Raw genomic sequence first — 27,867 nt, 5'->3', positions numbered from 1 at the left:
TCCGGCAGTTTTCGCAGCAGGGTGTTTGTACAACACAGGCCCACTAGGGGGAGATGTTGCTCAGCTTTTGAAGGTTATAAATCCTCCTCGACGTCGATCGCCGAAGCTGCACTGCTGCACCTCCTACCTGAATACACACAGACATCAACGCTTACGTTGGAGTTCTGGACAGGTGTAAAGCGACCCTCCGTCCCGAGAGAGCTCACCTCGTGGCCCCCACGGCCCACCAGGTAGGCTCGTGCGTTTACCTGTTACCTGATCAGGGGTTGATTGATTTGTTTGTTGTGATCAGCAGCAGCCATGCTGGGCTACCTGTAGGTTCAGGTGATGTCTACGACCCATGCACAGTTCAGCTCCGTCTTGAACCATCGTTTAGTGCGGTTAATAAGTGCGTCAAACATTCCATGAATGTTCTTCAGGATAAATGTATTGATCGGTTTGATAATTGGAAGCTTGACTTCCAATTATATTAGGAGCCGACTGCAGCTTCTGATCGCGACGTCGTTTTAATTATCATTGAATTGGCCTCATATCTCATTAGATTGCGTTTCGCGTGTGTGTTTAATCAGATAGAAACAAGCTGCACACCAGTAAGTAGCCTCAGAAAGGAATTCATCTTCTACCGCAGATTTTGGTTTAAGTATCCTCTCTGTTTGAGTACTCGTCTGTCGAGGTGGGTCTCGATCCTAAACCATCTCATCCATATCCTCGTAGCGCTAAAATATATTCATCACCTCCATCCTCCACGACCACGATCATATCCCTGTAACCGAGAACGATGATCTATTCATAGAAATGCATTAACCTATTACTAGACAGGACAAATTAATCTGCAGTATCGCAGAAAAGTCTCCTGGACTTTTGCCTTTTGTCCTTTCATCAAAGGGCCTCTTTCCCAAGAGGCCCTTTGATTAAAATCTTCCAATCTCCTTACTTAAGTCATTTATTTTATGTTGTGAAATATGCACAGAAGTACCATAAAGGAATGTGTGCGTTAAGTTAACCCAGGCCCAACCTATAGGAGCTATACCCTTGACCTTATGGTTGTGATATCACTAAGAGTGTGGGGGGCTGTGTTTCTCCTGAGTTATCTGTGTGTTTTATATAGATGAGTCTGGCCACTTGTCATCAGTCATAATGGACACGATGACCACGTTAGGCTGCACATCTGATAAACAGTTCTGTGAACATAACAGTTTTCTCCTCCTCCTCTTCCTCCTCCTCTTATTCTTTCTGTCTCCTCCTCCTCCTCCCATCTCCTCTTCCTCCTCGCATCTCTGCTTCCTCTTCCTCCTCCGTATCTCCCTTCTCCTCAACCCCCCCGTCTCCCCCTTCTCCTCCTCCTCTCCTCCTTTCTGTCCCAATCTCCATCTCCTCTTCTTCCTTTTCCCCCCCCCGTCTCCCCCTTCTCCTCCCCAGACCACCTCCTCCTCCCCTCCTCTCTCAGGCGAGCCCTCCCCCTCGACCCGTCGTCCGCGCCCCCCCGCCCATCATGGACCCTTGCTCAAGCTCCTCCCCCCTGTCGCCGCGGCGCCACCACAACCCAGTGGACAGCATCTGCCGCAAGCTGCAGAGCATCCAGTGGTGCGGTGACCGCCAGCCCCACTCGCCCTTCCAGATCCCCAAGCTGTCCTCCGGCAGCTGCCAGCGCACGCCGCGCGCCGCCCTGCGCTCAGACCTGGACCCCATCCTGAAGAAGCGCCCTGCCGCCGAGCCCCCAGAGCGGGGGCCCCCAGGGGCCCGGGGCCGGGGTCGAGCCGGGCCCACGGGGATCCCGACCCTCCCCGCCTCGCGGAGCGGCGTCCCTGGGTCTCTGTCGTCCCGCCACGCGTACGGATACGCCCCGGCCACGCCCATTGCACCGCAGTCGACGCCCGCCAACTTCACCTGCAGCGTGTCCAGCACCCCAGGGGAGAGGAGGGACTGGGTGGGGGCGACAGGGGCCCCCGGGGGCCGGCAGGGCGCGGCGTGGCAGCGGTACTGCTCCACGCCCACCACGCTCACCAAGGACTCTGTGGCGGCGGGCCTCGCCTTCTCCCGCCCCTCGGTGCAGCAGGCGCAGACGGAGGAGAGGGGGCGCTGGGGCAGCCCTTCTTTGAGCCGGGCCGCGGCCCCTCCGGCCCACCTGCTGGCCTACGACCCGGACCTCGGCCGCACCGCCGACTGCACCGGCGGGGACGGAGAGCTGGCCTTCCCCGCTCTGGTGGTGCGGAGGCTTTCTTTGGGGGAATCAGGTAGGCCCCGCAGCTCAGCAGCCGGGACACCCCAGGACCCCCCCGGACCCTAGGGCAGGGGGTCCTGGCCTGTTTGCATCTGCAGCTTCTTGTCTGTTGTAGCTTTTAAAGGCCCAGTTGTAGTTTTGCCGAAGTCTAGTCGTTTTTTTAAAGGTCCAGTAGAGTGGTAGTTTTTTTAAAGGTCCAGTAGAGTTGTAGTGTTTTTAAAGGTCCAGTAGAGTGGTAGTTTTTTAAAGGTCCAGTAGAGTGGTAGTTTTTTAAAGGTCCAGTAGAGTTGTAGTTTTTTTAAAGGTCCAGTAGAGTTGTAGTGTTTTTAAAGGTCCAGTAGAGTTGTAGTGTTTTTAAAGGTCCAGTAGAGTGGTAGTTTTTTAAAGGTCCAGTAGAGTGGTAGTTTTTTAAAGGTCCAGTAGAGTGGTAGTTTTTTTAAAGGTCCAGTAGAGTTGTAGTTTTTTTAAAGGTCCAGTAGAGTTGTAGTTTTTTAAAGGTCAGTAGAGTTGTAGTATTTTAAAGGTCCACTAGAGTTGTAGTTTTTTTAAAGGTCCAGTAGAGTGGTAGTTTTTTAAAGGTCCGGTAGAGTTGTAGTTTTTTTAAAGGTCCAGTAGAGTTGTAGTTTTTTTTAAAGGTCCAGTGGAGTTGTAGTTTTTTTAAAGGTCCAGTAGAGTTGTAGTTTTTTTAAAGGTTGAGTTGTTGTTTTTTTAAAGGTCCAGTGGAGTTGTAGTTTGTTCGAAGGCCAGGTCTGATCCTGAGCTCTAGCTGTTCCTCTTTGTGAACAGGGTTTTCTACTATGCCTCAAGCCAAGTCAGGCATGGGACTCTTCCTTATCTAATGTCTGTGTGTGTTTGTGGGCCAGCATGCGTTACACATGCTTCATTGTGTGTTTCAGCCTTTCTGGTACGCTCTGAGACCAGGAAGGAGAACATGGCTGAAGTGAGTCTGATCTGCGAGGAAGATCTGCTGGACACCATCTTTCATGCGTGTGACACACAGCACAGAGGTACCCAAACACACACACACAGCAAAGAGGTACACACGCACACACACACACACACACAGCATAGAGGTACACACATACCGTCCTGTCCCTGACCCTCTGTGGTGTCCCGGTCCTGTCCCTTACCCTGTGTGGTGTCTCTGACCCTGTGTTGTGTCCCGGTCCTGTCCCTGACCCTGTGTTGTGTCCCGGTCCTGGTCCCTGTCCCTGTGTTGTGTCCCGGTCCTGTCTCTGACCCTGTGTTGTGTCCCGGTCCTGTCCCTGACCCTGTGTTGTGTCCCGGTCCTGTCCCTGTCCCTGTGTCCCGGTCCTGGTCCCTGTCCCTGTCCCTGTGTCCCGGTCCTGTCCCTGACCCTGTGTTGTGTCCCGGTCCTGTCCCTGTCCCTGTGTCCCGGTCCTGGTCCCTGTCCCTGTCCCTGTGTCCCGGTCCTGTCTCTGTCCCTGTGTTGTGTCCCGGTCCTGTCTCTGACCCTGTGTTGTGTCCCGGTCCTGTCCCTGACCCTGTGTTGTGTCCTGGTCCTGGTCCCTGTCCCTGTGTTGTGTCCCGGTCCTGTCCCTGTCCCTGTGTTGTGTCCCGGTCCTGTCCCTGACCCTGTGTTGTGTCCCGGAACTGTCCCTGACCCTGTGTTGTGTCCCGGTCCTGTCCCTGTCCCTGTCCCTGTGTCCCGGTCCTGTCCCTGTCCCTGTGTTGTGTCCCGGTCCTGTCCCTGTCCCTGTCCCTGTGTTGTGTCCCGGTCCTGTCCCTGTCCCTGTGTCCCGGTTCTGTCCCTGTCCCTGTGTTGTGTCCCGGTCCTGTCCCTGTGTTGTGTCCCGGTCCTGGTCCCTGTCCCTGTGTTGTGTCCCGGTCCTGTCCCTGACCCTGTGTTGTGTCCCGGTCCTGTCCCTGTCCCTGTGTCCCGGTCCTGTCCCTGACCCTGTGTTGTGTCCCGGTCCTGTCCCTGTCCCTGTGTTGTGTCCCGGTCCTGTCCCTGTCCCTGACCCTGTGTCCCGGTCCTGTCCCTGACCCTGTGCCCCCTGCTCCAGGCAGGGTGTACGTGTCGTGCATCGTGGACTACCTGCGCCACACCACCAGCCGGACGTCTGAGGACAGCGGCCTGGAGGAGCTGTGCAACATGCTGGACCCCGAGCGCACCGACGTGTCCATCGACCTGGACACCTACCACGCCATCATGAAGGAGTGGATCAACGACTGCCGCAGCAACGGGTAACCATGGCGACCGGCGCCGGCTTGTTAGTTTCTAATGTCTATGCTTCGGAATTGTAGTGTGTGTCTGTGTGTGTGTGTGTGTGTGTGGTAGAGAAATCACCATGACGATGTGCGTGTGTGTGTGATATCTCCATGAAGATGTGCATGTGATATCTCCATGACGATGTGCGTGTGATATCTGTTCGAGCCGCTGATGTATGTTATTGCCCCTTCCCCCTCCCCCTTCTGTGTCAGTGAGGACCCGACAGAGGACTTGAACAAGGACGTTACGAAGTGTAAAGACGTCCTGTCTGGTAGGATCTCCCCTTCATCATTAGTACTACACCACGCTGCATCGTTAATACTGCAGTACTACGCGTTCAGGTGCCACTAATACTGTGTGTGTGTGTGTTGTGTGTGTGTGTGTGTGTGTGTGTGTGTGTGTGTGTGTGTGTGTGTGTGTGTGTGTGTGTCCATGTCCGTCCAGCTAAGCGGTCCATGCTGCTGAACATGACGTCCGGCAGCCTGGAGGCTTTCGGTGGAGAGGCGTCGCTAGTGGAACTGTGAGTGTGTTGAAGTGTCCCGCAGACGTCTGGCGTCCCCTCCACATCTCCTGGGACATCTTCTCCACCTGTGATCTGATGAAGGCCTTTGTAGGCCGAAACGTTCTCACCATTCCTACTGTCGGAACTCGCAGTGTGCGGCACCTTCTTTTTCGTACATTGGAATGACACACCGGCAGCCGGCACCTCGTTTTTCTCACCTCTCCTCCACATCTTCACCGCCCACCATAAGCAGGGGCTGGATGTGTGTGTTTCCAAAGTGTACTTTATTATAGTTACAGATTTAAGACAGACTATCACATATCCTCCATGGAAGGAAGACATCGTTGATGGTATTTGATAATTGTGTGTGTGTGTGTGTGTGTGTGTGTGTGTGTGTGTGTGTGTGTGCGTGTGCGTGTGTGTGTGCGTGTGCGTGTGTGTGCAGGGAGACCTCTGAGCTGGTGTACTGCGTGGCAGACCTCCAGATGAGTAACCAGCGGCTGCAGGAGGAGATGAAGACGCTGAAGCAGACGGCAGAGCTGCTGGAGGAGAGCAACCAGAGGATGGTGGAGGAGAATGGGGAGCTCAGGGGCCACGCCCGCCAGTACGACACACACACCCCTGTAACACACACACACACACACACACACACACACACACACACACACACACACACACACACACACACACACACACACACACACACACACACACACACACACACACACACAGAGAAGATGTCCCAGGAGATGTGGAGGTGACGCCAGACGTCTGCGGGACACTTCAACACACTCACAGTTCCACTAGCGACGCCTCTCCACCGAAAGCCTCCAGGCTGCCGGACGTCATGTTCAGCAGCATGGACCGCTTAGCTGGATGGACACACACACACACACACACACACACACACACACACACACACACACACACACACACACACACACACACACACACACACACACACACACACACACACACACACCTCTATCTACATCTACCTGTTGCAAACACACCTGTAACACCATCATACTAACACCTGAATCACGTGTGTGTGTGTGTGTGTGTGTGTGTGTGTGTGTGTGTGTGTGCAGTAGCCAGCAGATGGCCCAGAGGGAGAAGATGCTGAAGGAGGAACTGGAGGAGATGAAGGCGGCGCTGAGTTCCACCGAGGAGGGGCGAGCAAGGGCCCACGCCCACAGCAAGAACCTGGTGAGAGAGAGATTACAGCTGACAGTTTGACATAGAATACAGTTCGACATACAATACATACAACATTCTAATTCCCATTCATGTGTGCACTAGGGGGCAACCCACCTGCTCCCCTGAAAATAGTAGAAAGCGTGTGTTTGTCTCATGACCTTCTGCAATTGCAGCCCTTTAGATTTTGCCTGCGCCAATCGTCTGAGTCATGGCTGTCAAGAAAAATAATTCACGTTTCCTCCCTGCTCGACCAATCAGTGATGAGTTGAGGGGAACCTCTGCAGAGAACGTGTGTCACACTCAACTCAGAGGGATGTTTTGGTGTGTGCGTGGGTCTGTGAGCGTAGCAGGAAGCGCTCAGACGAGAACGTTGAGGCTGCGGACGCAGAGGCGGCATCTGGGCTTCATTTAGTGACGGAAAGCAGAGCCTGCTAACTAGTAGCAGCCAACTAGCAGCAGCCAACTAGCAGCAGCCAACTAGTAGCCGCTATCTCAACCGCCAGCTAACTGACTGCAGCTAGGGAGACGACAAGCCGTTGAAAACAATGTATGAGACCCAAAAGAAAACGAGGGTTAAAACATGTAACTAACGTGATATTTGTTTCTGAACTTTCCATGCTGAACGTCCCTCTTGTGGTTCCCCTTTCAGGAACGACAGAACCACGGTCTCACCACCAGGATCAGCTTACTAGAGGAAGAGGTAGCACCAGCACGCCATCACTATTTCCTGTCCGTCTCCTCACTGGTTTACCTGCTGGGGGACCGGTCTGTGTGCAACCTGCTGATGGTGTTGGTCTGTGTGTAAACTGGTGATGCTGTTGGTCTGTGTGTAACATGGTGATGGTTGGTGGTCCCTGTGTGTCTCTTCTCTGACGCGTCCTCCAGAACTTCAAGGTAGCCATGGAGACGGAGGACCTCCAGGGGAGATTGAGGAAGCTGTGTGACATTAACGCTGACCTTCAGGTAGAGGCCTTTCTACCTCCCCCACTCTCTCTCCCCACTTCTCCCCCCCCCCCTCTCTCTCGCTCTGTCTCTCTCTCTGTCTCTTTCTCTGATTCTGTCACCTTGCCCTCAATCTATCCCTAGCTGTCTTTTTACACTGTTTTACCCTCTCACTCTCTGATCTGGTTCAGAATCGTGTTCTAACGGCCGTGTGTGAACCCTCAGGTCCAGATCCACTCCTCTGACGCCGCCCTGGCTGAGAAGGAGCAACGCGTCCGGGAGGTCAGTCCCTGTATCTTCCTGATCTCCAGGTCTACCTACTGTCTGGTCCTGTAATGCATGACACATTATAACCTTCTTCATAACACCGGAATTCTCTTTTGCTGTCCTATGTTTCCATCCACTTCTAGAAGGATCTCTGGTCCACTCTAGATGAGATGCGTACATTGTGTGTCTGTGTGTGTTTATGTCTGTGCGGTATATATGAAGGAATGTAGAACAGACTGGTTGACTTGGATGCAAAGACGTCCGCTCTCCTGACCAGCCGTGCGGGACCCTTACACCTCACCTCACGTTGTCTTCTCTCCACAGAAGAGCCGACGGATGGAGGAGCTGAATAAAGAGGTGGAGGAATACTCCGCCCTCACTGAGGTGAGGCAGCCTGCCCGATCCCTTCCCTAAAAGTGTGTGTGTGCGTGCTGAGTGTGCGTGCTGCGTGTGCGTGTGCGTGTGTGTGTGTGTGAGATGTCATGGGAACGGGAACACACTTGCACCTGTCTCGAGGGCAAACAGTCTCTGACGAGTGGGGTGGGCTGATAGGAGGCCCTGTGTTGTAATCTACGGTGTGCACGCATGACTCCAGGTCTTTCATGTGTAAAGGATTAGCTTGCAGCCGGTGTGTAGTGCATCACAAGGGGTCATGGTAATGCAGAGTCACAGCAGGTCTGATGATCACGCTACACTAATCCCCTCTAGTATGGGATTGCTTAGTTGCGTCACTTATTGGGAGGAAATTATTGAATGGACAATTGCATGAATGCTCGATGAAGATGGAAGGCAGCTTGTATTGGAGCTGAACAAACAAAGTTAAAAGATTTGATGGCAGATGTAGTCAAATGGAAGCCATAAGTTCCTCAAGGCCTGCTGTTTTGACCTCTGTTGTCCTAGGGTTACGAGCTGTGCCTACATATACCAGGATGCCTTGAGTGCAAACTTCGAATACTGACTATATACTGTAAAGTTGGCAGCTCTCGTGATGACAAAACACAGTGGTCATTTGAAATGCAAGTTACCTTAAATATTAACGTCAGAGTGCCGATACTATGGGCCATATTAAGTATGATATGATACATCTCTCCTATGATATCTCTCTCCTATGATCTCTCTCTCCCAGCCTATTCCTATTGATAACATTTGCCAAAACATAGCGTTAATTGCAGAAACTCTCACTCAGCGGTCAACCGTGACCCAGGTCAGGATTGCCTCTCCCGTTTATCTTTGGAGTCCTGAATCATGCCTCTAAAGGGCTGATTATGGTTCCACGTCGACGCAACGCAAGGGGCTTTACGGACCCATTACGTCCTTGCGGACCCTCCTTGCGTACCGCAAGGGCTTGACGCGTGCCTCCCAAACATTGTAACCTTGCGTCGAGGCGACGCAGCATCAAGGGCTGTGATTGGTCCGCTCACCTAAACCCGACGTAGAACCAAAACAGCTTCACGACTGTGTCAGAGCGTCTGCATGGCCCTTGCGTTGCATCGACATGGAACCATTACTGCCTTCCTGCGTAGTAAGACACACAGCAGCTCACCCAACGCCGACACACACGTCCCACGCTGACGCTGGCTGCAGCAGAGTGATTCACTCTCTGTCGGCGTCAGAGCAGAGTTCATCAGAGCTCTGACGTTCGGTTGGCTCTCGCCAGCCCCGGGTCTGCATGAGGACAGAGAGAAGTTATCCTTTAAGGGAACTATGGTTACCGATGTAACCATGGTAACAGAATTGACGTTGGAGATTTAACTAATAAACAGATTCTACTTTGTAGATTTTAATAATGTTACGGATGTATCTTTGGGGGTTTAACTAAGGTAACAGATTTTACTTTGGATGGTTAACTAAGGTAAAATATTCTACCTTGGATATTTAGCTAAGGTAACAGGTGTACATTTGGAGAGGTCACAATGCTAATGGTCATGCTGGAGTTGTTCGGTTCATGGTTCCTTCTGCTGTTTGTTTCAGCTGCTGAGAGCTGATAAGACCAAGCTGGAAACCCAAATGCGAATGTTTCATCAAGACATGACCGGGTCAGTAAATCCACACCTGGTTACTGACACTAACCAACTGGTCAACGGTCAACTTGCGGAGTAAAACCTGGCGGATTATGGATTAGTTAAAGACAAAGTGATTTATCCAATGTTAAGTTTGCATTCATTCTGTGCTGAATATGAGCTGGTGTGTCTTCCTTCCTGCCTGTTGTTCCTGTGCAGGCGGTCTGTGTCTCTGTCCGTGGCCTACAGGTTGAACCAGAGCACGTCTGGGTCCCTGCAGACGGAGCTGGCCCTGGCCCAGTCGCCACAAGAGGTCAGTATTGCTCCACATATCACCCCTTCAGCGCTCACTGCTGCCATCCTACTCTCTGTCCCTCCCGCCATCGTCTCTCTCACCTCTCCATCTCTCACCTCTCCACGTCTCACCTCTCCACGTCTCACCCCTCATCTCTCACCCCTCATCTCCAACCTCTCCATCTCACCCCTCATCTCTCACCCCTCATCTCTCACCCCTCATCTCTCACCCCTCATCTCTCACCCCTCATCTCTCACCCCTCATCTCTCACCCCTCATCTCCAACCTCTCCATCTCACCCCTCATCTCTCACCCCTCCACATCTTACCTCTCCATGTCTTACCTACTACCTCTCTGTCTGCCGTTGTGTTCTTCCCCTGGTTCTGCTCTCTCTCCATCTCTCCACCTCTCTGTCCATCATGGCTTTAGGGACCGTGGAGACCAGACAACATGGAAACTTCATTATTTTGTTTGTAATATAGTTTTCAATAATAAGTGAGGTGATGCCTCAGATTTCCCTCATTTGTTCAGTAAATGAAGAGGATGTCATGGCCGTGCCTTTCACAGTAAAAGCGTGGTGTTTTCTGTGCCGGTGATGATGTGTGTTTCAGGGCGGGGCCGGGGCCACCATGCTGGACGAGACCCTGGACAAGGAGGTGCTGCTGCTCCTCCAGGGGCCCAACCCGGAACACATGGCCCTCGAGTTCAGGGCCCTCCTAAGCAAACTGGTACCAGCCGTTAGACTAGACCAGATATTGTAAATGGGCTACATTTATACAGCGCTTTTCTAACCAGTGGCAACTCAAAGCGCTTTACAGTATTGCCTGACATTTACCCATTCATGCACACATTCACATACCGACGGCGGTGCCAACCGTGTGTGTGTGTGTGTGTGTGTGTGTGTGTGTGTGTGTGTGTGTGTGTGTGTGTGTGTGTGTGTGTGCATTGTTCCTTATATTCCCTTCCCTTTTGTTAATGTGCCAAACAGAAAGCAGAGTTCCGAGCCGAGGCGGGCTCGGTCCTGTCTGCAGTCAGGAGAGTCGTGGACCCCCAGCCGACACCAGGGGGCAACACTGAGCCAGGGCTTCAGGTCAGAGACACACGCAAAGGCGCGCGCACACACACACTCCTAACGAGGAATGAGTTGTTTCCTTTTACTGAATCACACCTTTTGTATTCATCATTGATCGGTTCAGTATATTTCTCCATCGTTTTCTCTGTCTCTCTTCCTTCCTGGCTCTATTCCCCGTTCATCTCTCCCTCTCTCTTATGTAACAGAGCAACGGGCCCATCCTGGATTTATTTTTGCCATCTAACAGTGAGAACACGACTCAGTGCTCCCACTCTCTCTCCCTCATCTTTTTCAGCCACCTTCTCTCCCACTCTTTCGCTCCTGATTTTGTTTTCCTGCTGTTCATTATGCTCTTGTGTTCTTGCTCTCTTTCTCGCTGTCTCTGGTGTTTGTGTTCTCGCTCTCTCTCATTCTCTCGCTCTCTCTGGTGTTCTCTCTCTCTCTCTCTGGTGTTCTCTCTCTCTCTCTGGTGTTCTCTCTCTCTGGTGTTCTCTCTCTCTCTCTGGTGTTCTCTCTCTCTCTGGTGTTCTCTCTCTCTGGTGTTCGTTCTCTCTCTCTCTCTCTCTGGTGCTCTCTCTCTGTCTCTCTGTGAGCTGCATTCATTAGCCACGTAGCGCTGTAGCAGTAAACATTCCTCGCCAGCAACAGGGATAATTAGTGTGGAGTTGGAGCCTCACCTCCTCTGCGCTCCATCAGTTTTGCCCGCATGTCCTAGCCAATCGGATTCAAGGTCCATGACATCCCACCCAGGACTCCACACTTAGGAACCAGAAGAAGGGAAGAACGCCAGCAAACCGACGCTCACCTCCGTGCGGCCTTTGGAAGCCTGGGGCCGGGGTTGATTCTGAGTCTGACCCGCGGTCTCCGTCCTCCCCCCAGGCGGTGCAGGGAGAGCTGGAGGCTCGCAGGGCCGACTGGGTCCTGGGTCTGGACCAGCTGGCCCAGTACGCAGACTCACTGGAGAAGGAGCTGATCAAGATGGCCAGCAACATGCGGAGGTCCCGCACGGAGATCCTGCACCTGTCGGTCAGGTGAGCTGCTCTGTGGGGTCGTGGTTCTGTGTGGGTTGAGTTTTGCTCGTCTTTCTGTCGTCTTTGTTCTTGCCGTTGAAGGCAAGCGAGCCCATTGTGGCTCCCAGCCTGAAAGTCGTGTTGTTATTATTATTATGATCCTCTTAATGAGGCCCTGAGGTTCCGGGGTTTGAGCCCCGCCGTAAATCGCGTTGGATTAGTGGATTTGTTTTGGCACCTCCTGGTCTCCGTTGACTGGACTCACTCCAAGACGGGTCGACCCGGCTGTCAGTCGAAACGGACCTTTTGACTCCGCCACAAGGCCCGCCTCAGTGAGGTGTGTGTGTGTGTGTGTGTGTGCGTGTGTGTGTGTGTGCGTGTGTCCAGATATTTAAGTGGAGTAGGGGTGGTTTAACCGAGGCAGACCATACAGGGACCCCACGCTGCTCTGGTCTGTGGAACAGCGAGGAGAGCTCCATGGTTGACCGTCTCGTTTGCCTGTAGCTCCACCCTGGATCACTTCAGAAGGATTTAACACTTGAGGGGACTTCGTCGGGAGACACTTAAGTCTGCTGGTTGCGTGGCACAGACCTGAGATTAGAGAGACCAGACCTGGATAAGAGGAGACTAGGCCTGGATGAGGGAGAACAGACCTCCTGGATTTCCAAAAAAGGACCTGGGTTGGAGAGACCCGACCTGGGTTGGAGAGACCAGACCTGGATTTGAGAGACCAGACCTAGGCTAGAGAGGGACAGGATCTGAGTGGGATCTGGTTGAAGGGTCTGGTCTGGTGGGGGAGGGGCAGGGGGTCTAGGGGAGAACTGGCGGTCACCACCCTGGGCAACGGAATGGGACACTGCATTGGCCTGCAGATTAGGTATTGTAGATGGCAGATTGTGTGTGTGTGTTTGTGTGTGTGTGTGGACAGACGGACTGACGGACGGCCGGACCCAATCAAGAAGAAAGGGTCCATTTTGGGCTGGGTGAGACGCAGCGGGTGACTCCTCCCTGATGAAGCGGTGCTCCTCTATGTTTCCAGGGTCCAGGAGCAAGAGAACCAGAAGAGACAGCTGGGAGAGGAGCTGGAGACCCTGAGGACCCCCCAGGACAGCAGAGAGGCCCCCTGCCAGGTAGAGACCCCCCGGGACAGCAGAGAGGCCCCCTGCCAGGTAGAGACCCCCCGGGACAGCAGAGAGGCCCCCTGCCAGGTAGAGACCCCCCAGGATAGCAGAGAGGCCCTGGCTTCGGGGGAAGGAGACAAGGGGAGAAGGAGAGAGGGGGGGGGAGAGGGTGAGTGGGTGAGGGCCTTGTGTGAGGGGAAAGGGAGAGAGGGTAAAGGGGAGAGAGGCTGCGGGTGAGGAGAGGGGGTGAGGGGGAGAAAGAGGGGGAGGGGTTGAGGGCATCGTGTGAGGAGAGGAGAGAGCAGGAGAAACACTGCGATTACGAGGGAGAATACGAGAGGAAGATGGTCTGTTTGTATATGAGAGACTCTGACCATCTGTGTATGTGCAGAGCGAGGGAGACGGAAACACGCGTCAACACTCAGTTTTATATACTCTGCAGAGCGTAAGAGGGAGAGAGACACAGGGAGAGAGGAACGGGGAGATGGCACGGGGAAGAGGGAGGCAGGGAACCAACCAATAGTTTTTTTTTTCACAAAACAAATGAATAAACAAAGCAAAGAAAACGTTGAAACATTCACCGCAGGGTAAGAGGAATGAGCAGAGCGGGGGAGGGAGAGGGAGAGAGAAACGGAGAGAGGAAATGAGATGCTTCTTGCGTGTGTTGGAGTCTGAAGTGGGCATTTGCACAGCCCATGGTGCTTGGCCCTGCACCTACGCATGTTTGGTTGCTATACAACAAGTGAGTCACAGAGGTGCGTGTGTGTGTGCTGGTTAATGGATTTTATTCACTCTCTATAACCATGTCAACGAAGAGAACAGCTGTCCAATGCTCTGACTGCATCTGACCCTTAGCTTGAACAAGAGGCCACACGAAGCTGCATCTCAGCAGGCAGTATGGGATGGTACCTCACTGTGATTGGTCTTAGTGGTCAGAGAAGGGCTTTTTATTCATTTTCTTGCTACTGGGTAAGCATCCCATCCAACATCCCTGGGTTCAAACTCCAGTTGTACCGTCTGCCACACATAAATATTTGAAGAACAAACAAATGTTCCGTTGGGGTCGAGCCTCTGACGTAGTGCAGCACTGTAGCTGAATTTGACTCTACTGCAGTTTGACCTTATGACCCTTTAACCTTCTGTATATCTTTTTTCCCGGCTGTTTCTTCCCTGGATCTCCTCCTCCTCCTCTTCCTCCTGGTTGTGGATGGGGAGCAGGCCAGGACGGAGCTGGAATGGGCCGCCGAGTTTGACCTCCGGGACCTCCTGAAGAGGGAGCCGGATGAGAAGCAGGAGGTGGTTGCCGTGGAAACCCTCACCGTCACGACCAGCCAGCCTATAGAGGAGGTGGAAGAGGAAGTGGAGGAGGAGGAGGAAGCTGGGGAAGAGAGGTGGACGGTAGTCGAGGACCTGGGAGGAGGTGAAGAGCCCAGAGACGCCTCCACCCCTCTGCCGGCCCCCCCCTCAGAGGAGCCTGGACCCGGGGTGGAGACCACAGGTGAGGCCAGCGACCCCCCCCCCCCCCCCCTCCCTGTTGATGGATCTCTGTGGGGGGCCGGTTAGGCTAGTGGTGAGGGGGTTCAACTCCCCCCCACCCTTGAGCAACACAACCTCTCCCCCCCCCTCCCCTCCCTTCATGACCGCTAGAAACAGCAGGTCACCAAGTAGTGCACACGTTTTATTTAGGTTTGGCTTAAGGGTCTTTCCACCAGAGAATACAACACTGAACCGCCTGGACCGCCTGTGTGGTGGTCTTCACCCAGGGGTGGGGGAGCAGGGTTTGTCACGGGCAACCCGGTGAACTGGGGGGGGGTCAAAGTGTGCAGAGCCCGGCCTTCTAGGGACTTTGTGTGTGTGTGTGTGTGTGTGTGTGTGTCTGTGTGTGTGCTCTCAAGCCTCCCCTCTCCGAGACCCATCTATGGCCGGGTGGGGGACTGCTCAGACAGCCACTAGAACCCCCATAATCCCTCCTTGTCCCTCTGTCTGCATGACCGGCCCACTGACACGCAGACAGAGGGTGACAATGGAGCAGGAGGGGTCTTCAACGGCACGCTGTGCCATTTGCGTCCCATTTCTTTTTTCCCTTCTATTGTTTTGGTTCCTTCTGTTTTCTGTGCTCATATACGGTCAAAGACGTCGCTGTACGTCCAACTCAAACCGGTTCCCGTCGGGTCCTGGGGGCTTAATGAACTGATACTTGGGTCTTGGTCTGATCTTTGTTTTTCTATATTAATCTTGTGTGTTTGTATCTCTGTGATCAAGCTTCCTCGGTCGTCGTGGATCCAGAGTCGTCATTCACTTCTCGACCTCTCCAGGTACCTTGTGCTTCGTTCTATCAAATTATTCTTGGTTTGAGAACCAGTGAGATTCTGCAGCTCACTGACTGAGCATGATTGGTAAACGGACTATATTTATACAGCGCTTTTTAACCAGTGGCCACTCAAAGCGCTTTACAATATTGCCTAACATTCACCTATTCATGCACACATTCACAGCGGAGTAAATCATGCAAGGTTACAGCCAGCTGATAGGGAGCATGTAGGGTGATTTGTCCTTCTCAGGGACACCTCCACATTCAGCTAAGAGGAGGCGGGGTATAGAACTAGCAACCTTCCGGTTAACGGCCAACCTGCTCTACCTCCTGAGCCACATGTCGCCCCATAAACAGTCATGATGACAGGCTCCCTCTCTGCACGGCATTCAGGAGCCATTCCAAAGCACAACCTCTCCGTTTGTGGGGGGCACGTTCCACAAAGCTTGGATCCTGATTTACAGAGCGGACATGTTCTCTCCTCCTCCCCTACTTCCTGTCATGACAGGAAGGGGAATCCAGCGAGTGTCTCTTGAGTTTTCCACGCGCCACTCACCGTTCCACAACAACAGGACACTCTTTGAACGGCTAAACACACACCCCCTTGATATTCCTATATGGCCGCGTCCGCGGCGCAGCTTCCTGCTCCGGTTCTGAGTAGCGCTCGTTTCACACACGCCTAGTGTACGTGAAACGTCTCACGTTATGAGTGTGGCTGTGTGGTTAGGCGCCTGTGTTGCTGCTCGCTACTGTAAATTCTACCCCCTGGCTTCCTCTGTGTGTGTGTGTGTGTGTGTGTGTGTGTGTGTGTGTGTCAGGAGGCGGGGCTGTGTGACACCCACACAGAGGGCGCCGGTGAGCAAGCAGGACAGGAATCTAGTGGCTCTCATTCTGAAGCCCTCCACTCTCACAACAACAGTAAGACCGCTCTCTTTATTCCTCTCTCCGTCACCACATCGCTCTCCATACATCTGTTTCCGTCTGCCTCTCTACATCTGTCTCTTTAGTTTCTCTCTCTCCATTTGTATGTTTCAGTCTCCCTCTCCCCATCTTTAGTTTCTCTCATTATATATGTATGGTTCAATCTCTCTCTTTAGTTTCTCTCTCTCAATATGTATGTTTCAATCTCCCTCTCTCTTTAGTTTCTCTCTCTCCGTCTGTGTCTTTAGTTTCTCTCTCTCCATATTTAGGTGTCACTCTCCATCTCTCTTTTTAGTTTCGCTCTCATTATATATGTTTCACTCTCCATCTCTCTCTCTTTAGTTTCTCTCTCTCTCCATATGTCTGTCTGTCTCCCACTCTCCATCTCCGGATCTCCATCTCTCAACCTCTCTCGTTCTCAGTCGAACATTCACTCTCACACTCTTCAATTCTTCCTTCCACATGTCTCTCCCGCTCTCTATCTCAGTGTCTTGATCTCTTGAGTTATTTGTTGTTCTCTGTCTACGTGTGTATCTCTGTCACCCCTCAGTCGTCATCATTACACCATTCTGGATCACAAAACAAATCCTCCTCTCCACCACTCTGTTGACTCATCCCGTTGACTTTGACATGTCTATCTCTTTCTGTGTCTACATCCCTCTATGTGTATTTCTCTTTCTGTGTCTGTCTGTCTGTCTGTCTGTCTGTCTGTCTGTCTGTCTGTCGGACGAACACACCTGCCCTGGCCTCTCTAAGGCCAGGGCTTATCATGAAGTCATTTAGCAACACTTTTTCTCCGATATGATTCAGAAACATGTCATTAAGGAGCAGGTGGAGGGCCTGTTGCTCTTGGAGGCCTTTAGCCAGACTCCCTTTCCAAATGACATGGATTCTGTCCGGATTTGAAATGCCAGTTCTCCTTGCTCTCCCCTTGGTGTTTCAAAAGGCCCAGAATGCACCATTCCTCTCGCTGGCTCAAACCATGATCATCAGAGCAACCTGCCTGAAATGGATCAGACCGTAGCACCTGGGAACACCCCTCCTGGGACAGGAGAGAGGGTACCTCCCATATACACTCAATCCTCGTCATCACCGGGGCAAGAAACCATTGTTGAAAATGGCGGGTAAGGAATATATTTCAATTGAATATCAGTTATGAGACCAGAATCAATCGGTCCTATCCTAGCCCATCTCTCTCCCCATAATATGCATTCTGTCATCGTCGGCGATCTTCTTCTCAGCATATTATTTCTGTTGGCACTCTGGCCTGAGGCTTGGGACTTATTTGCCAGTCAAATTGGCTTTTATCTCTCTGGGTGCGTGTGATTGGGTGTGCTTGTATGTATGTATTACATGGTTTGCATACCCACAATGCACCTGGGGAAAGACCAACGCCCTCTCTTTCTTCTCTCTTTCCCTTTTTCACCACCTGCTCAGCAGAAAGACAGATAGAGACAGAGAGGGAAGAGGTAGACGGAGGGGTCAGAGGCAGAGTTAAGCTTTCAGAGAATGGTCTAAAAAAAAAGAGGAAAAGTCTGGGCTTGAGTTAAACCTTCACCTTTGACCTCTCACCCCTGCCAGCCCCCAGCCCAGTGGGGATCCCCACAGAGGAAGAGAAGGGGACGCAGCATCAAGCGACATGAGTCTTGCCAAGGTCTGTATCCACAGGAAGTAGCGATCTGCGTTGGGGAACCGACTTCCCCTTTCTAACTTCAGCTGCCTATTCCTCTTCCTCTTTTACCAACTCACCCGCCCCCCCATCCCTTCATCACACACCCCTCTCCACACACACACACACTATCACAAAGCACACACATACACTTACACCATCACACACACACACACACACACACACACACACACACACACACACACACACACACACACACACACACACACACACACACACACACACACACACACACACACACAGCATTACACTCATACTTACACACACCATCACAATCACACACACCAACACACACACACCATCACGCTCAAACAACATCACACACACGCCCCATCAAACACAAACACACACACTTTCTCAGGGAGGAGAGGGGGCTATGGGATGATGCTACACTGGTTTAGTTGGACTGGATCAACTGGTGGGACTGGTTACCATGCCAACACAAAGCTCCATTCCAACCTGCTTTGACCCCGAGAGGAGAGCGCTTCAATATTTGACTAACAATAACAGAAGAACAAGTGTTGGTGTTCTGCCTGAGAGGCTTCCTGCTTTCAGAAAAATGTGTCTTGTTTTATCACTGCCGACGGCTAGGACGCATTCAGGGACGATTTAAGTAGAAAGAAACGCATGTTTCATATCTAACGGACAAAGTCAACCATCGTTCTCGGGATCCAAACGCAGCTCCCATTTTGTTAAATATAAATGTGAACTTCTTCTGTCTGATGGTTGAGTGTGTTCGGGGGAGGAGGGGAGGAGACACTGCCTTGTTATGTCACTGAGTGGTGTCAAAATTGTCCTTTTTCTACCCCTCTTACGCAACGTGTGTGTGTGTGTGTGTGTGTGTGTGTGTGTGTGTGTGTGTGTGTGTGTGTGTGTGTGTGTGTGTGTGTGTGTGTGTGTGTGTGTGTGTCCCCCCCGATACGGGTCATAAGACCACCTGCCAGTTCCCACCGTCCTTCTTACTTACTACTCGCTCTGTGTCCGTCTTGTTCTCATTCTCTCTCGTTCTCACCCAATCTCTGTGTCTCTCTCCCAGAGCCCTACACGGGTAGGAGAGCGAGGCGAACTTGAGGACAGGTGAGTTGTGTATTGTGTGCTGGATAGTGTGTGGGTGCTTGGTAGTGTCGGTCTATTGCAGGGGTCGGCAACCCTAGGCACGTGTGCCACCACTGGCACGGGGCAGCATAATCATTGGCACACTTAAAAAAAAACAAAAAAAACTTTTTTTATTTTTCTTTTATTATTATTTAAAAAAATCACAGCACAATGCGGCAGCATAATCACTACTACCTACTATTAGCTATTTTTTTTGCACTTTATTCTGTTTTGGGCATTTCCTCCCAGTGCAAATATGTTTAAATTAGTTACAGAAACCAGTGTTCTGAAATGGGATCAATTAATAGTTTTTAAACCTATGTTGTGAGTAATAGAGAAGAAAATATTTAAAATATTTTTGCAAGTGGCCTTTGTGCATCGCCTTCACATGGTTTTGCAAAGCTGTACATGTCGTAAAGATATTGATGTGGATGGTTCCAACATTCTCATATTCTCGTTTTTTACATTTCTCACAGTGTAAATATGTTTTTGAATGAGTTTCTGAAAATGGTGTTTTAAGATGGGACATATGTAATTATAATTTGTAAGCTCATGTTGCAAATATAACAACCAAAAAAACATTTAAAATGTTGATGCATGATTGTGGACTTTATGGAAATAGTACAATTCCAGGTCTTCTGGAAATGTTTTTGGTCGCTGTGTCATAATTCAGCTTAATTTTTAATATATTGTTGCTTAAGGCACACTCATTAATGAGAAAATGTAAAACTGGCACTGCAAGTTGAAAAGGTTGCTGTCTATTGTATGTGTGCTGGGTAGTGTGTCTATTGTGTATTGTCTGTATGTGCTGTGTCATGTTATCAATGCTGAAAAGCTACACTTTATTACCCGTGTGTGTGTGTGTGTGTGTGTGTATGGTGTCCGCCCGTGCCCACTACAGCTCCCGCCCCCTTCCTGTGGTGATGGAGGAAGAGGAGGGTGCGTCGCAAACCGTTTCGGTCCCGATGGCAGGTAACCTCGCCTGCCCAGAAGGGACGTCCGTTAAGACATGATCACACAGACCTGCCTCCGCTTTTGGCCCCACACAGTCAGCTGACGTAGTGCAGAGAGCTGGTGCCTCCTACTCCTGTTATACTCCTCCTGTTATAACTCTGAGACTTAATCTTGAAGACTGAGCAGGTTCTATATGAACAGGGTGTAGTTTAAGTTAAAGATGAGACCACCTTGAATCGCTTTGTTGGGTGCAACATTCTATAAATGTATATATTATAGATCTATCTATATATCTTTCTCCCTCTATCTCTCTATCTCCATATATTATATTTGAGAAGGGACAGATTTGCCAGGAAAATCTCATTAGTGACTTCCAAGAATGTCCACTCACTCCACTCCCACTGTCTGTTTATAGTAAACATTAATGATAAGAACTTTCATTAGTCTGATTGTTATTGGCCCAGCCCACGCAGTAACATTCCATTGCTCTTATGGTGTGTTCCTCAATCCTCGGACGCTAGACTTTAATGTTGATTTTAAATGCTCTTACACACTTTATTACATTGCTGCTTTATTCCGGTCACCCATTTATACATTGCATGGTCTTGCTGTGCGTGCAATACAATGTAAAGTTGTTTGTTTTTGGGCTGGTTTGATTAAGAGGCTAATGTAGGTAACAATAAACAACGACTAGCCAATTTCATGACACAATCACAAAGACGAATGGGAACGCTATAAATGCTCAGAGACCGGAAATTACATCAAAAGTGTAACTCGGAATGCTGGCGTCTGAGGATTCAGGAACACACCATTAATGCCCGAGGGCCAGCAGGTTGCAGTTCCCCCACCGGCCACTGATGTCAGTCACGAGAGTCTGATTCTTACACCTGATCCCATTTTAAAGGTCCCATGGCATGCTACCAGGTGTGGTGTGATTAGCCGCTACAAGCCGTTTTGGAAATCTGCCCCTTATAACATCACAGGTGGGCGTGTCCCCCTAGATGTGTGTTGAATAGATCAGTCTACCAGTCTACCCAGTGGACTGTAGCAAACGTTGCTCATCTATCCGTCACACATCAAGGTGGACACGTCCACCTGTGATGTCATAAGGGGCAGATTTCCAAAACGGCTTGCAGCGGCTAATCACACCACACCTGGTAGCATGCCATGGGACCTTTAAGGTCTGGATTCAAGTCCTGCATTACATATCTACATCATCTTTCAGGGTCGGACTCTTCTCCCAATGCTGTTCCTGGTGTCCAAACAGGGCCCAGCAGGGAGGACCGCCTCTCTGAGTCCAGCCACTCAAAAGTAAGCTGCCTTCTTACTCGGAAGATGGATTTGATTGATCCATGGGCCACCCCTGCATACACCCTCACAAATAATACTTATTGTTTTTTTAAATATTGTTGTGGTCAATTACAATGTTTGTCAAGTACAAATAACTGAGATTTTCTTTTACGTTTTAATTTCTGGTTTAAATGCCCAAATAGCAGAATGAGCTGCAGTCACTTTAACAATCACTTTAAGGTGACGCCATTGATTTAACAGGTGATAATGAAACATGCTGGTTTACTGCACCACGGCAATGTGCTATGTAAATTGTTCACCACTAGACAGTGACAGATAAAATGCTGCCCTACCAGTCCCATGTGGGCGGGAGGTTGGGGAATATAAAAGGGCAGGGATTGACTGTGACCTCAAGCAGTCGGCTTTCACCAGCACCCAGCATGTCTTCTACACCTGCAGTGGGAGCCCGGCCGACAGCTAGCCACGTTAGCCCTTAGCTTAGCATAAGTGGATGTTAGCATTGCCAACAGAGCCGCCATGGAGGCACGCGGAGGTGCTGAGGTGCAGGAACGCCTGGAGGTTCAACGGGAGGACGAGGCTGAGGTGTTCTCTGCTTGCCCCCCGCAGGACGAGCTTCAGCGCTCAGGCAAGGCCGCTGAGGACCTGAGTGATGCCAGTGAGAAGGACGGTACGCGGGCTGTTGCATTGGGTAGTGGAACCACGTTCAAAGATACGACCGTATAACTACCGGACTGTGTAGCAGAGCAGCTCTGCTGTATTGTTAACGTGTTTGTTACAAACCTGCTTGTGTCTTTTGTCTTGCAACAGTTTGGGAGCTATAAGGTTTTGTTTTGACAAATTGCCACCCAGAAATCCTTTGCTGTCCTGTTGCTCCTGTCTGTTGTCCCCTGAGCTCCTTGGGTTTCCTTACAGAGCCTTCTTTTCTTCCAGAGACGTCTGTGATCTCCGACGGCAGTGAGGTGGTAAAGGAGGAGCGACAGAGGTAATGGAACGAGGAACGCTGGCGAGCAAATGTTCTGTTTGTGTCGGTGTTATGGAAATCTCACTGGAAAACCTTTTGTTGTTTCGTTACCTCACAGCCAATCTCAGACGGACAAGGAAATCGAGGTGAGGCTGGCATGAAGCGACCCTTAAAGCACTGCATTGTTATAAGATGTTGAGTGCATAGTTTAGTCAGCGTAGGGGAAGTTATCTTCTAATGGGTTTGTCAGCATACGTAAGCAAAACGATCAGCCCATTTGATTGACTTACCTTATATTGTTTAATCGTTACAATGAATACTTTATTCAATGCAGTCGTTCGTATGGATTGAAGCGTTTTATACATTTTTAATAATTGTACATTTTAACGTTGTTGTGCTACCCTAGCGTGTTGTTAGCCTCTCGTGGCGTTGGCGTGTCCATTCAGCGTGTGTCACAGGATGTTACCGGCTGTCTCTCCTTGGTCCAACTCCGCAGGTGGAGTTCCAGCGGCTGTCGCTGGGCTTCAAGTGCGACCTGTTCACGCTGGAGAAACGCCTGAGGCTGGAGGAGAGGTCCCGGGACCTGGCGGAGGAGAACGTCCGCAAGGAGATCTCCAGCTGCCAGGGTCTACTGCAGGTGTGTGTGTGTGTGTGTGTGTGTGTGTGTGTGTGTGTGTGTGTCTGTGTGTGTGTGTGTGTGTGTGTGTGTGTGTGTGTGTGTGTGTGTGTGTGTGTGTGTGTGTGTGTGTGGGTGTGTTTTTCAATTGTATTTCATTAGTTAGTTTGAAGACTGATAGAGGTTGATTATCAACCTTTCCTGACTGGAGTAATGAGGCTTTGGGGGTCCCTTGGCCAGAAGGGCCTGCCCGGGGGGGGGGGGGCACCAAGGACCCCCCTCTTTCACCACCCGGTGGGCCTGCTTTCCCATAATGCACCTGCCCCCCTCCCCAGGCTCTGATCCCGCTGTGCGACGACGACAGCCAGTCCATTGAGATCGTCCACCGGCTGCAGAAGAACCTGGAGATCCTGATCCAGTCCATGACCCGCGTCTCCAGCCGCTCAGAGATGCTGGGGGCCATCCACCAGGTCAGTCCCTTACCGGTCCCTGAGATCTACCAAGTCATGTCTGTTCCCCCCACTTATCGCTCCCTGGTGGACCCCACTTACCTGTCCCTGGTTAGTGGGACCCCCGAGACAGAACCTGGCCTACAGCCGGGTGCTCATGCCCGGCTCCTAGTCTGTGGGCAGGGGGTTTGACTCCCAGCCAAAAGGTTCTGGGTTCGAGCCCCCAATGTCTGTCTGACAAGGAGTCCCTGAGGTCTGTCATTATCGTGTTCCCAACGAGCCCTCTTTGCCTCTGTATGAAATGACGTAATGCAGCTCAATGGATAATAGGAGGGCATTGAACAGCCATAACTGAAACGGTCACACAGTCAAACAGCCAGACTTTTCATTGTGTGCGGTGTTCCCCCCCCCCCCTCCCCTCGCTCCGCTCTGACGCGGTCTCCCGGCCCCTCAGGAGCACCGCGTGGGCCGGGCGGTGGAGGTGATGTTCCAGCACGTGGAGAACCTGAAGAGGATGTACACTAAGGAGCACACAGAGCTGGTGGAGCTGCGGCAGACGCTCATGCAGAACGAGCGCTCCTTCGGCTCGCAGACCGACAAAGGTATGCCGGGAACCCCTCCGACCAGCACCAAACCCTACCTTTGGACATTTACATTGAGGGCATTCAGTAGGCGCTTTGATCCAGAGCCACTTACAATTAGTACATTGTCAGAAGAAAGAGAAACAACAATATACTGCTGATAAGGCTAGGATAAGTAGGCTAGGATAAGATGCTACACAATGAATTGCCTGGACGTGCAGCATACAATAAGGTGTGTTAGAGGGGGCGGGGGGTAAGGGGGGGAGGGTATGCAGAGTCTAGCCGAACTCTGAACAAATCTCGAGACTCGAGTCTCGAGTCTTTTGGGGAGGCTGGTGAGCGACTTGGGACGGCCCATGTAGGGTCGGGTCAGACCCATGTATGGTGCCGTCACGGAGGTCCGATCAGGGATGTGCATCACTGGTACTGGTCAGCACCGTGTAATGGCACCTTGGAGATTGGGTTGTTTTATATCAGCAGCAGCAGTGGGACTGGATGTGTTACCATATTTGGTGAAATTTAAAGGAGGTTCTTTTAAAGAGACACACACGCGGACGGTTTCATTTCTAAACTGCAAATGTAGACAAATGTGCATAATGACTGAACGCATTTGGTTACAGCGGACTTCCGAGGAAAATCACTGTCATCTTCGCAGTACTACAAGGTAGGCATCATTCTCTGTCTTTAACTCACTCCCTCACTCATTCTGTGTTTTTTTTTTAGGCAGATAGATGTCTTTGGTTTATTTTAACACTGAATATATACTCCTTGTTCCAGTTTTCTGACAAATGTCTTTAACTGGGGCAGCAGGGTTTAAAACTTCATTGCTGGTCCACACACCCTATATATATATATATATATATATATATATATATATATATATATATATATATATATATATATATATATATATATATATATATATATATATATATATATATATATATATATATATATATAACTAAATTATGAAAGATAATCAGGATCCTTGATAAACTCCTTTTATTATAACATGAAACCTCATTTGTAATGCATCATATGTATTTAGCCAAAGCTTTTCGGATAATTTGTATCTAATTAGCATTCTAGGAACAACACGTTACATAAACAGAACATTAAGAGATGTATTAACTAGTCTGGCTAACTTGCTATGACCATGGACATGTGACCCATGACTGCGTTGAGTGTAGACTATCCCTTTAAGGACTGCAGGTCATGGGTTATGGTTTAACCTAGCCAATCAAGTGTGCAATATGATATCCTACTTGGTGTTTGCATGGCTTACTGATTATATCAGTGTTAACAGAAGAGGGGGTTGATTGTGATGTTGATGTGTTACAGCCTTCTGCGCGGCGGGTCAGCATCGCAGCTATCCCACGCTCCGGAGGGTCACCCGGCTTCGACTCGGTGTGTGTGTGTGTGTGTGTGTGTGTGTGTGATTTAGTCACCTGTTAGAGCTGGGTTATATTAAGGCAGTACTAATGGATAGATTTATGATATCATAATTATAATAATTCACTGTACAGATGTACTCTCCCATCTGCCTTTCAGTATAGCCTCACTACGCATGCTATATAGCTATGTTTAGTTTGCAACACACTTTCACCTAAAATACATTCAGGAAAACAATGGTCATGCATCTCTAATCAAGGCTTTAATGAACAACCACACGCATGAGCATCAGCATAAATGTATGCCTATAAACAATTTGACCGTAGCCTGGGGTCATCATTGGGGCACTGATTACTCCAGTCCGTGACTCTGTGTTCCTGTTTTCCCATGCAGACCAAAACCCAGGACCTGTCGGAGAGTGAGGCGGAGCGGCTCACCAGAAGGTCTCCCTGGTGGGTACCCACTGACTATAACTCTTTATTCAACCCACTCCTCTGAGCACACTCACCCCTCACGTAGAACCCTCTGTCGCTGCTCCAGATGAGCGCCTGGTGACGTGTGTCTGAAGGACTAACTGCAGAGGTTGGTGTTTCCTGACACAGAGTGGAACCTGGAGTTGTTTGGGTGTGGGAGACATTACCATTTACATTCAGGGCATTTAGCAGACGTTTTTATCCAAAGCGACTTACAATAAGCACATTTGTCAGAAGAAAGAGAAACAACACTATATCCCTGTCGGTACAGTAAGGATGTTCATAGAACCAAGTACCAAGCACCAACAAACGCTAGGTTAACCCATTCCCTGTATACAACAAAGATAGCTAGGATAAGATGCTTCACAATGCTGAGTACAATTTCTTTTTTTTTAGTGCAAGGACGTACAACATGCAATAAGTGGGTAAGAGAAGTGTGTGAGGGGGTGGTAAGGGTGGGGGCTTTGCAGAGTTTAGCTAAACTCTGAAGAAGTGAGTCATTTGAGGAAGCTGTTGAGTGACTCTGCGGTCCTGATGTCGGCTTGGAGCTCGTTCCACCACTGCAGGGCAAAAACAGAAGAGTTGGGGGAGAGTATTAAATTAAGGGTAAGAGGGAGGGCTGCCCCTGGTGTTCCTGGTGGTTTATTGGAGGAGGGTGGTCAGGCCTGCTGCAAGCCCCAGCGTGGCCCAGCGTGGCCTCAACGGGGCCCTGTGGTGCTTTGCCTTGACGCTGTCTGCTGTTGTGGTGTGCTGCGGCCGTTTTGCAGGAACGTGCCGGGAAAGAGCGGCTTGCGGCCTCCGCTCAAACGGTTCATTAGCTCCGGGGCCTGGGGGGACCCGGACGAACCGGGCCTGGCCTCGCTGAACGGGTAAGACGCATGCCGAGCGAGGCATGCCCCCGGCCTCCCGAGGCTGAGGCCCTGCTAAGGGATTTTTAAATCAGGATTTAGATCCAAACCAGGTTTTGGATCTAAATATCTAAACCAGGCTTTAGATCTAAATATCCAAACAAGGTTTTAAATCTAAGCCAGGATTCGGAACTAAGCAAGATTTCAGATTCTCAACCAGGCTTTAGATTCTAAACCAGGCTTGAGGTCTAAACCAGGCTTGAGGTCTAAGCCAGGCTTGAGGTCTAAGCCAGGCTTAAGGTCTAAGCCAGGCTTGAGGTCTAAGCCAGGTTTGAGGTCTAAGCCAGGTTTGAGGTCTAAGCCAGGCTTTAGGTCTAAGCCAGGCTTTAGGTCTAAGCCAGGCTTTAGGTCTAAACCAGGCTTTAGGTCTAAAACAGGCTTTAGGTCTAAGCCAGGCTTTAGGTCTTAACCAGGCTTCAGGTCTAAACCGCTGCTACTAAACATGGTGGTGATGCCAGGAGGCAACCATGTCGGATGTCTTTTCTGACGAGTGATTCCTGTCCGTCAGTAACGGAGCCTCATGGGTTGGCGACCGGTTGCCAGGGTGACCGAGGGGATGTTCTAGTTCATGGATGCCCTTGCAAAGTCGATCTGTCCTTATCAGTGTTTGGCTGCTGTTTATTTTGCCCATTTTATTTTATCTACAAAATTGTAGTTTAAAAACATGTAGCTATAAAAACATTTTGTTGAATTTGCAACGCACACCCATCAAAATTCCAATCGAAGTAGACAACCCCTAAATGTTGTCTTGTCTCTTCTCTGCCGGTGTGTGTGAACGTTTGGAAACCTTTCCTTGGTTTCCTTCGTTTGCATGACTTTGCATGAATGCATTCTGGAATTTGAATGGATTACATGCACGTGTTTGTGTTTGGCTGTCTTCAGTCTGTGTGGATCGGTTTTACTTTTTTGTGTGTGTGTGTGTGTGTGTGTGTGTGTTTGTGTGTGTGTGTGTGTGTGTGTGTACACATGAGTATTTGTGTGTACAGTGTTGTGTCTGATGAATGTAAGGTCTATTTAGTTGGAGTGGGACCCAGGTGGCGAGGCAAATCAAATGTGTGGCAGGACCACTCCCCTGACTTTCTTTTATTGAATGTGTTTTGCATGTAAATGTGTGGTCCTCCCTCGCCCCCAGGGCCAGCTTCTCCGATTTTCAGTGGAAGGAGCCGCCTGACCCCCCAGAGGCCGAGAAGAGGAGGTCCAGCCTCACTGAACTGGGCCACAAGCTGACCTCCTTCATTATGCCCACCAAGACGTTAGTCCCTGCTACACACCCCAGGGTGGGGTACCGCAAGCTAGCCACTGCTGGCTAACCACACCGAAGCTTGGCCACGGTTGGCTAGCAG

The 27,867-nt window shown here is 50.5% G+C and overlaps 1 protein-coding gene across 9 annotated transcripts in view; it reads left to right on the top strand.

The window, feature by feature from the left end:
- Positions 1 to 27,867, top strand: part of lrmp (lymphoid-restricted membrane protein) — a 31,932-nt gene that overhangs the window by 1,363 nt on the left and 2,702 nt on the right. Inside the window, exons 1-37 of one of the 9 annotated variants that reach the window (XM_079756038.1) lie at positions 148 to 230; positions 1,420 to 2,234; positions 3,118 to 3,228; positions 4,249 to 4,429; positions 4,667 to 4,725; positions 4,899 to 4,974; positions 5,402 to 5,560; positions 6,048 to 6,165; positions 6,806 to 6,856; positions 7,042 to 7,119; positions 7,324 to 7,380; positions 7,690 to 7,749; positions 9,337 to 9,401; positions 9,585 to 9,678; positions 10,271 to 10,387; positions 10,648 to 10,749; positions 11,611 to 11,762; positions 12,781 to 12,949; positions 14,081 to 14,360; positions 15,125 to 15,177; positions 15,992 to 16,091; positions 17,041 to 17,218; positions 17,676 to 17,748; positions 18,821 to 18,861; positions 19,781 to 19,851; positions 21,059 to 21,144; positions 21,751 to 21,832; positions 22,075 to 22,126; positions 22,224 to 22,251; positions 22,602 to 22,742; positions 23,057 to 23,191; positions 23,625 to 23,772; positions 24,372 to 24,415; positions 25,093 to 25,158; positions 25,537 to 25,595; positions 26,384 to 26,485; positions 27,657 to 27,801. In XM_079756038.1, coding sequence (XP_079612164.1) covers positions 1,493 to 2,234; positions 3,118 to 3,228; positions 4,249 to 4,429; positions 4,667 to 4,725; positions 4,899 to 4,974; positions 5,402 to 5,560; positions 6,048 to 6,165; positions 6,806 to 6,856; positions 7,042 to 7,119; positions 7,324 to 7,380; positions 7,690 to 7,749; positions 9,337 to 9,401; positions 9,585 to 9,678; positions 10,271 to 10,387; positions 10,648 to 10,749; positions 11,611 to 11,762; positions 12,781 to 12,949; positions 14,081 to 14,360; positions 15,125 to 15,177; positions 15,992 to 16,091; positions 17,041 to 17,218; positions 17,676 to 17,748; positions 18,821 to 18,861; positions 19,781 to 19,851; positions 21,059 to 21,144; positions 21,751 to 21,832; positions 22,075 to 22,126; positions 22,224 to 22,251; positions 22,602 to 22,742; positions 23,057 to 23,191; positions 23,625 to 23,772; positions 24,372 to 24,415; positions 25,093 to 25,158; positions 25,537 to 25,595; positions 26,384 to 26,485; positions 27,657 to 27,801 — 4,275 coding nt within the window. In that variant the 5' untranslated portion in view covers positions 148 to 230; positions 1,420 to 1,492. Of the gene's footprint in view, positions 1 to 147; positions 231 to 1,419; positions 2,235 to 3,117; positions 3,229 to 4,248; positions 4,430 to 4,666; positions 4,726 to 4,898; positions 4,975 to 5,401; positions 5,561 to 6,047; positions 6,166 to 6,805; positions 6,857 to 7,041; positions 7,120 to 7,323; positions 7,381 to 7,689; positions 7,750 to 9,336; positions 9,402 to 9,584; positions 9,679 to 10,270; positions 10,388 to 10,647; positions 10,750 to 11,610; positions 11,763 to 12,780; positions 12,950 to 14,080; positions 14,361 to 15,124; positions 15,178 to 15,991; positions 16,092 to 17,040; positions 17,219 to 17,675; positions 17,749 to 18,820; positions 18,862 to 19,780; positions 19,852 to 21,058; positions 21,145 to 21,750; positions 21,833 to 22,074; positions 22,127 to 22,223; positions 22,252 to 22,601; positions 22,743 to 23,056; positions 23,192 to 23,624; positions 23,773 to 24,371; positions 24,416 to 25,092; positions 25,159 to 25,536; positions 25,596 to 26,383; positions 26,486 to 27,656; positions 27,802 to 27,867 lie in introns of those variants that run through there. The other 8 variants (XM_079756042.1, XM_079756045.1, XM_079756041.1 and 5 more) reach the window with 8 other exon arrangements.

This window comes from Pollachius pollachius, assembly GCF_949987615.1.
Source record: "Pollachius pollachius genome assembly, chromosome: 18".
Classification (NCBI taxonomy): Eukaryota; Metazoa; Chordata; class Actinopteri; order Gadiformes; family Gadidae; genus Pollachius; species Pollachius pollachius.
Note: the sequence above shows the minus strand (reverse complement) of the source record. Positions and strands in the feature narration are given on the sequence as shown.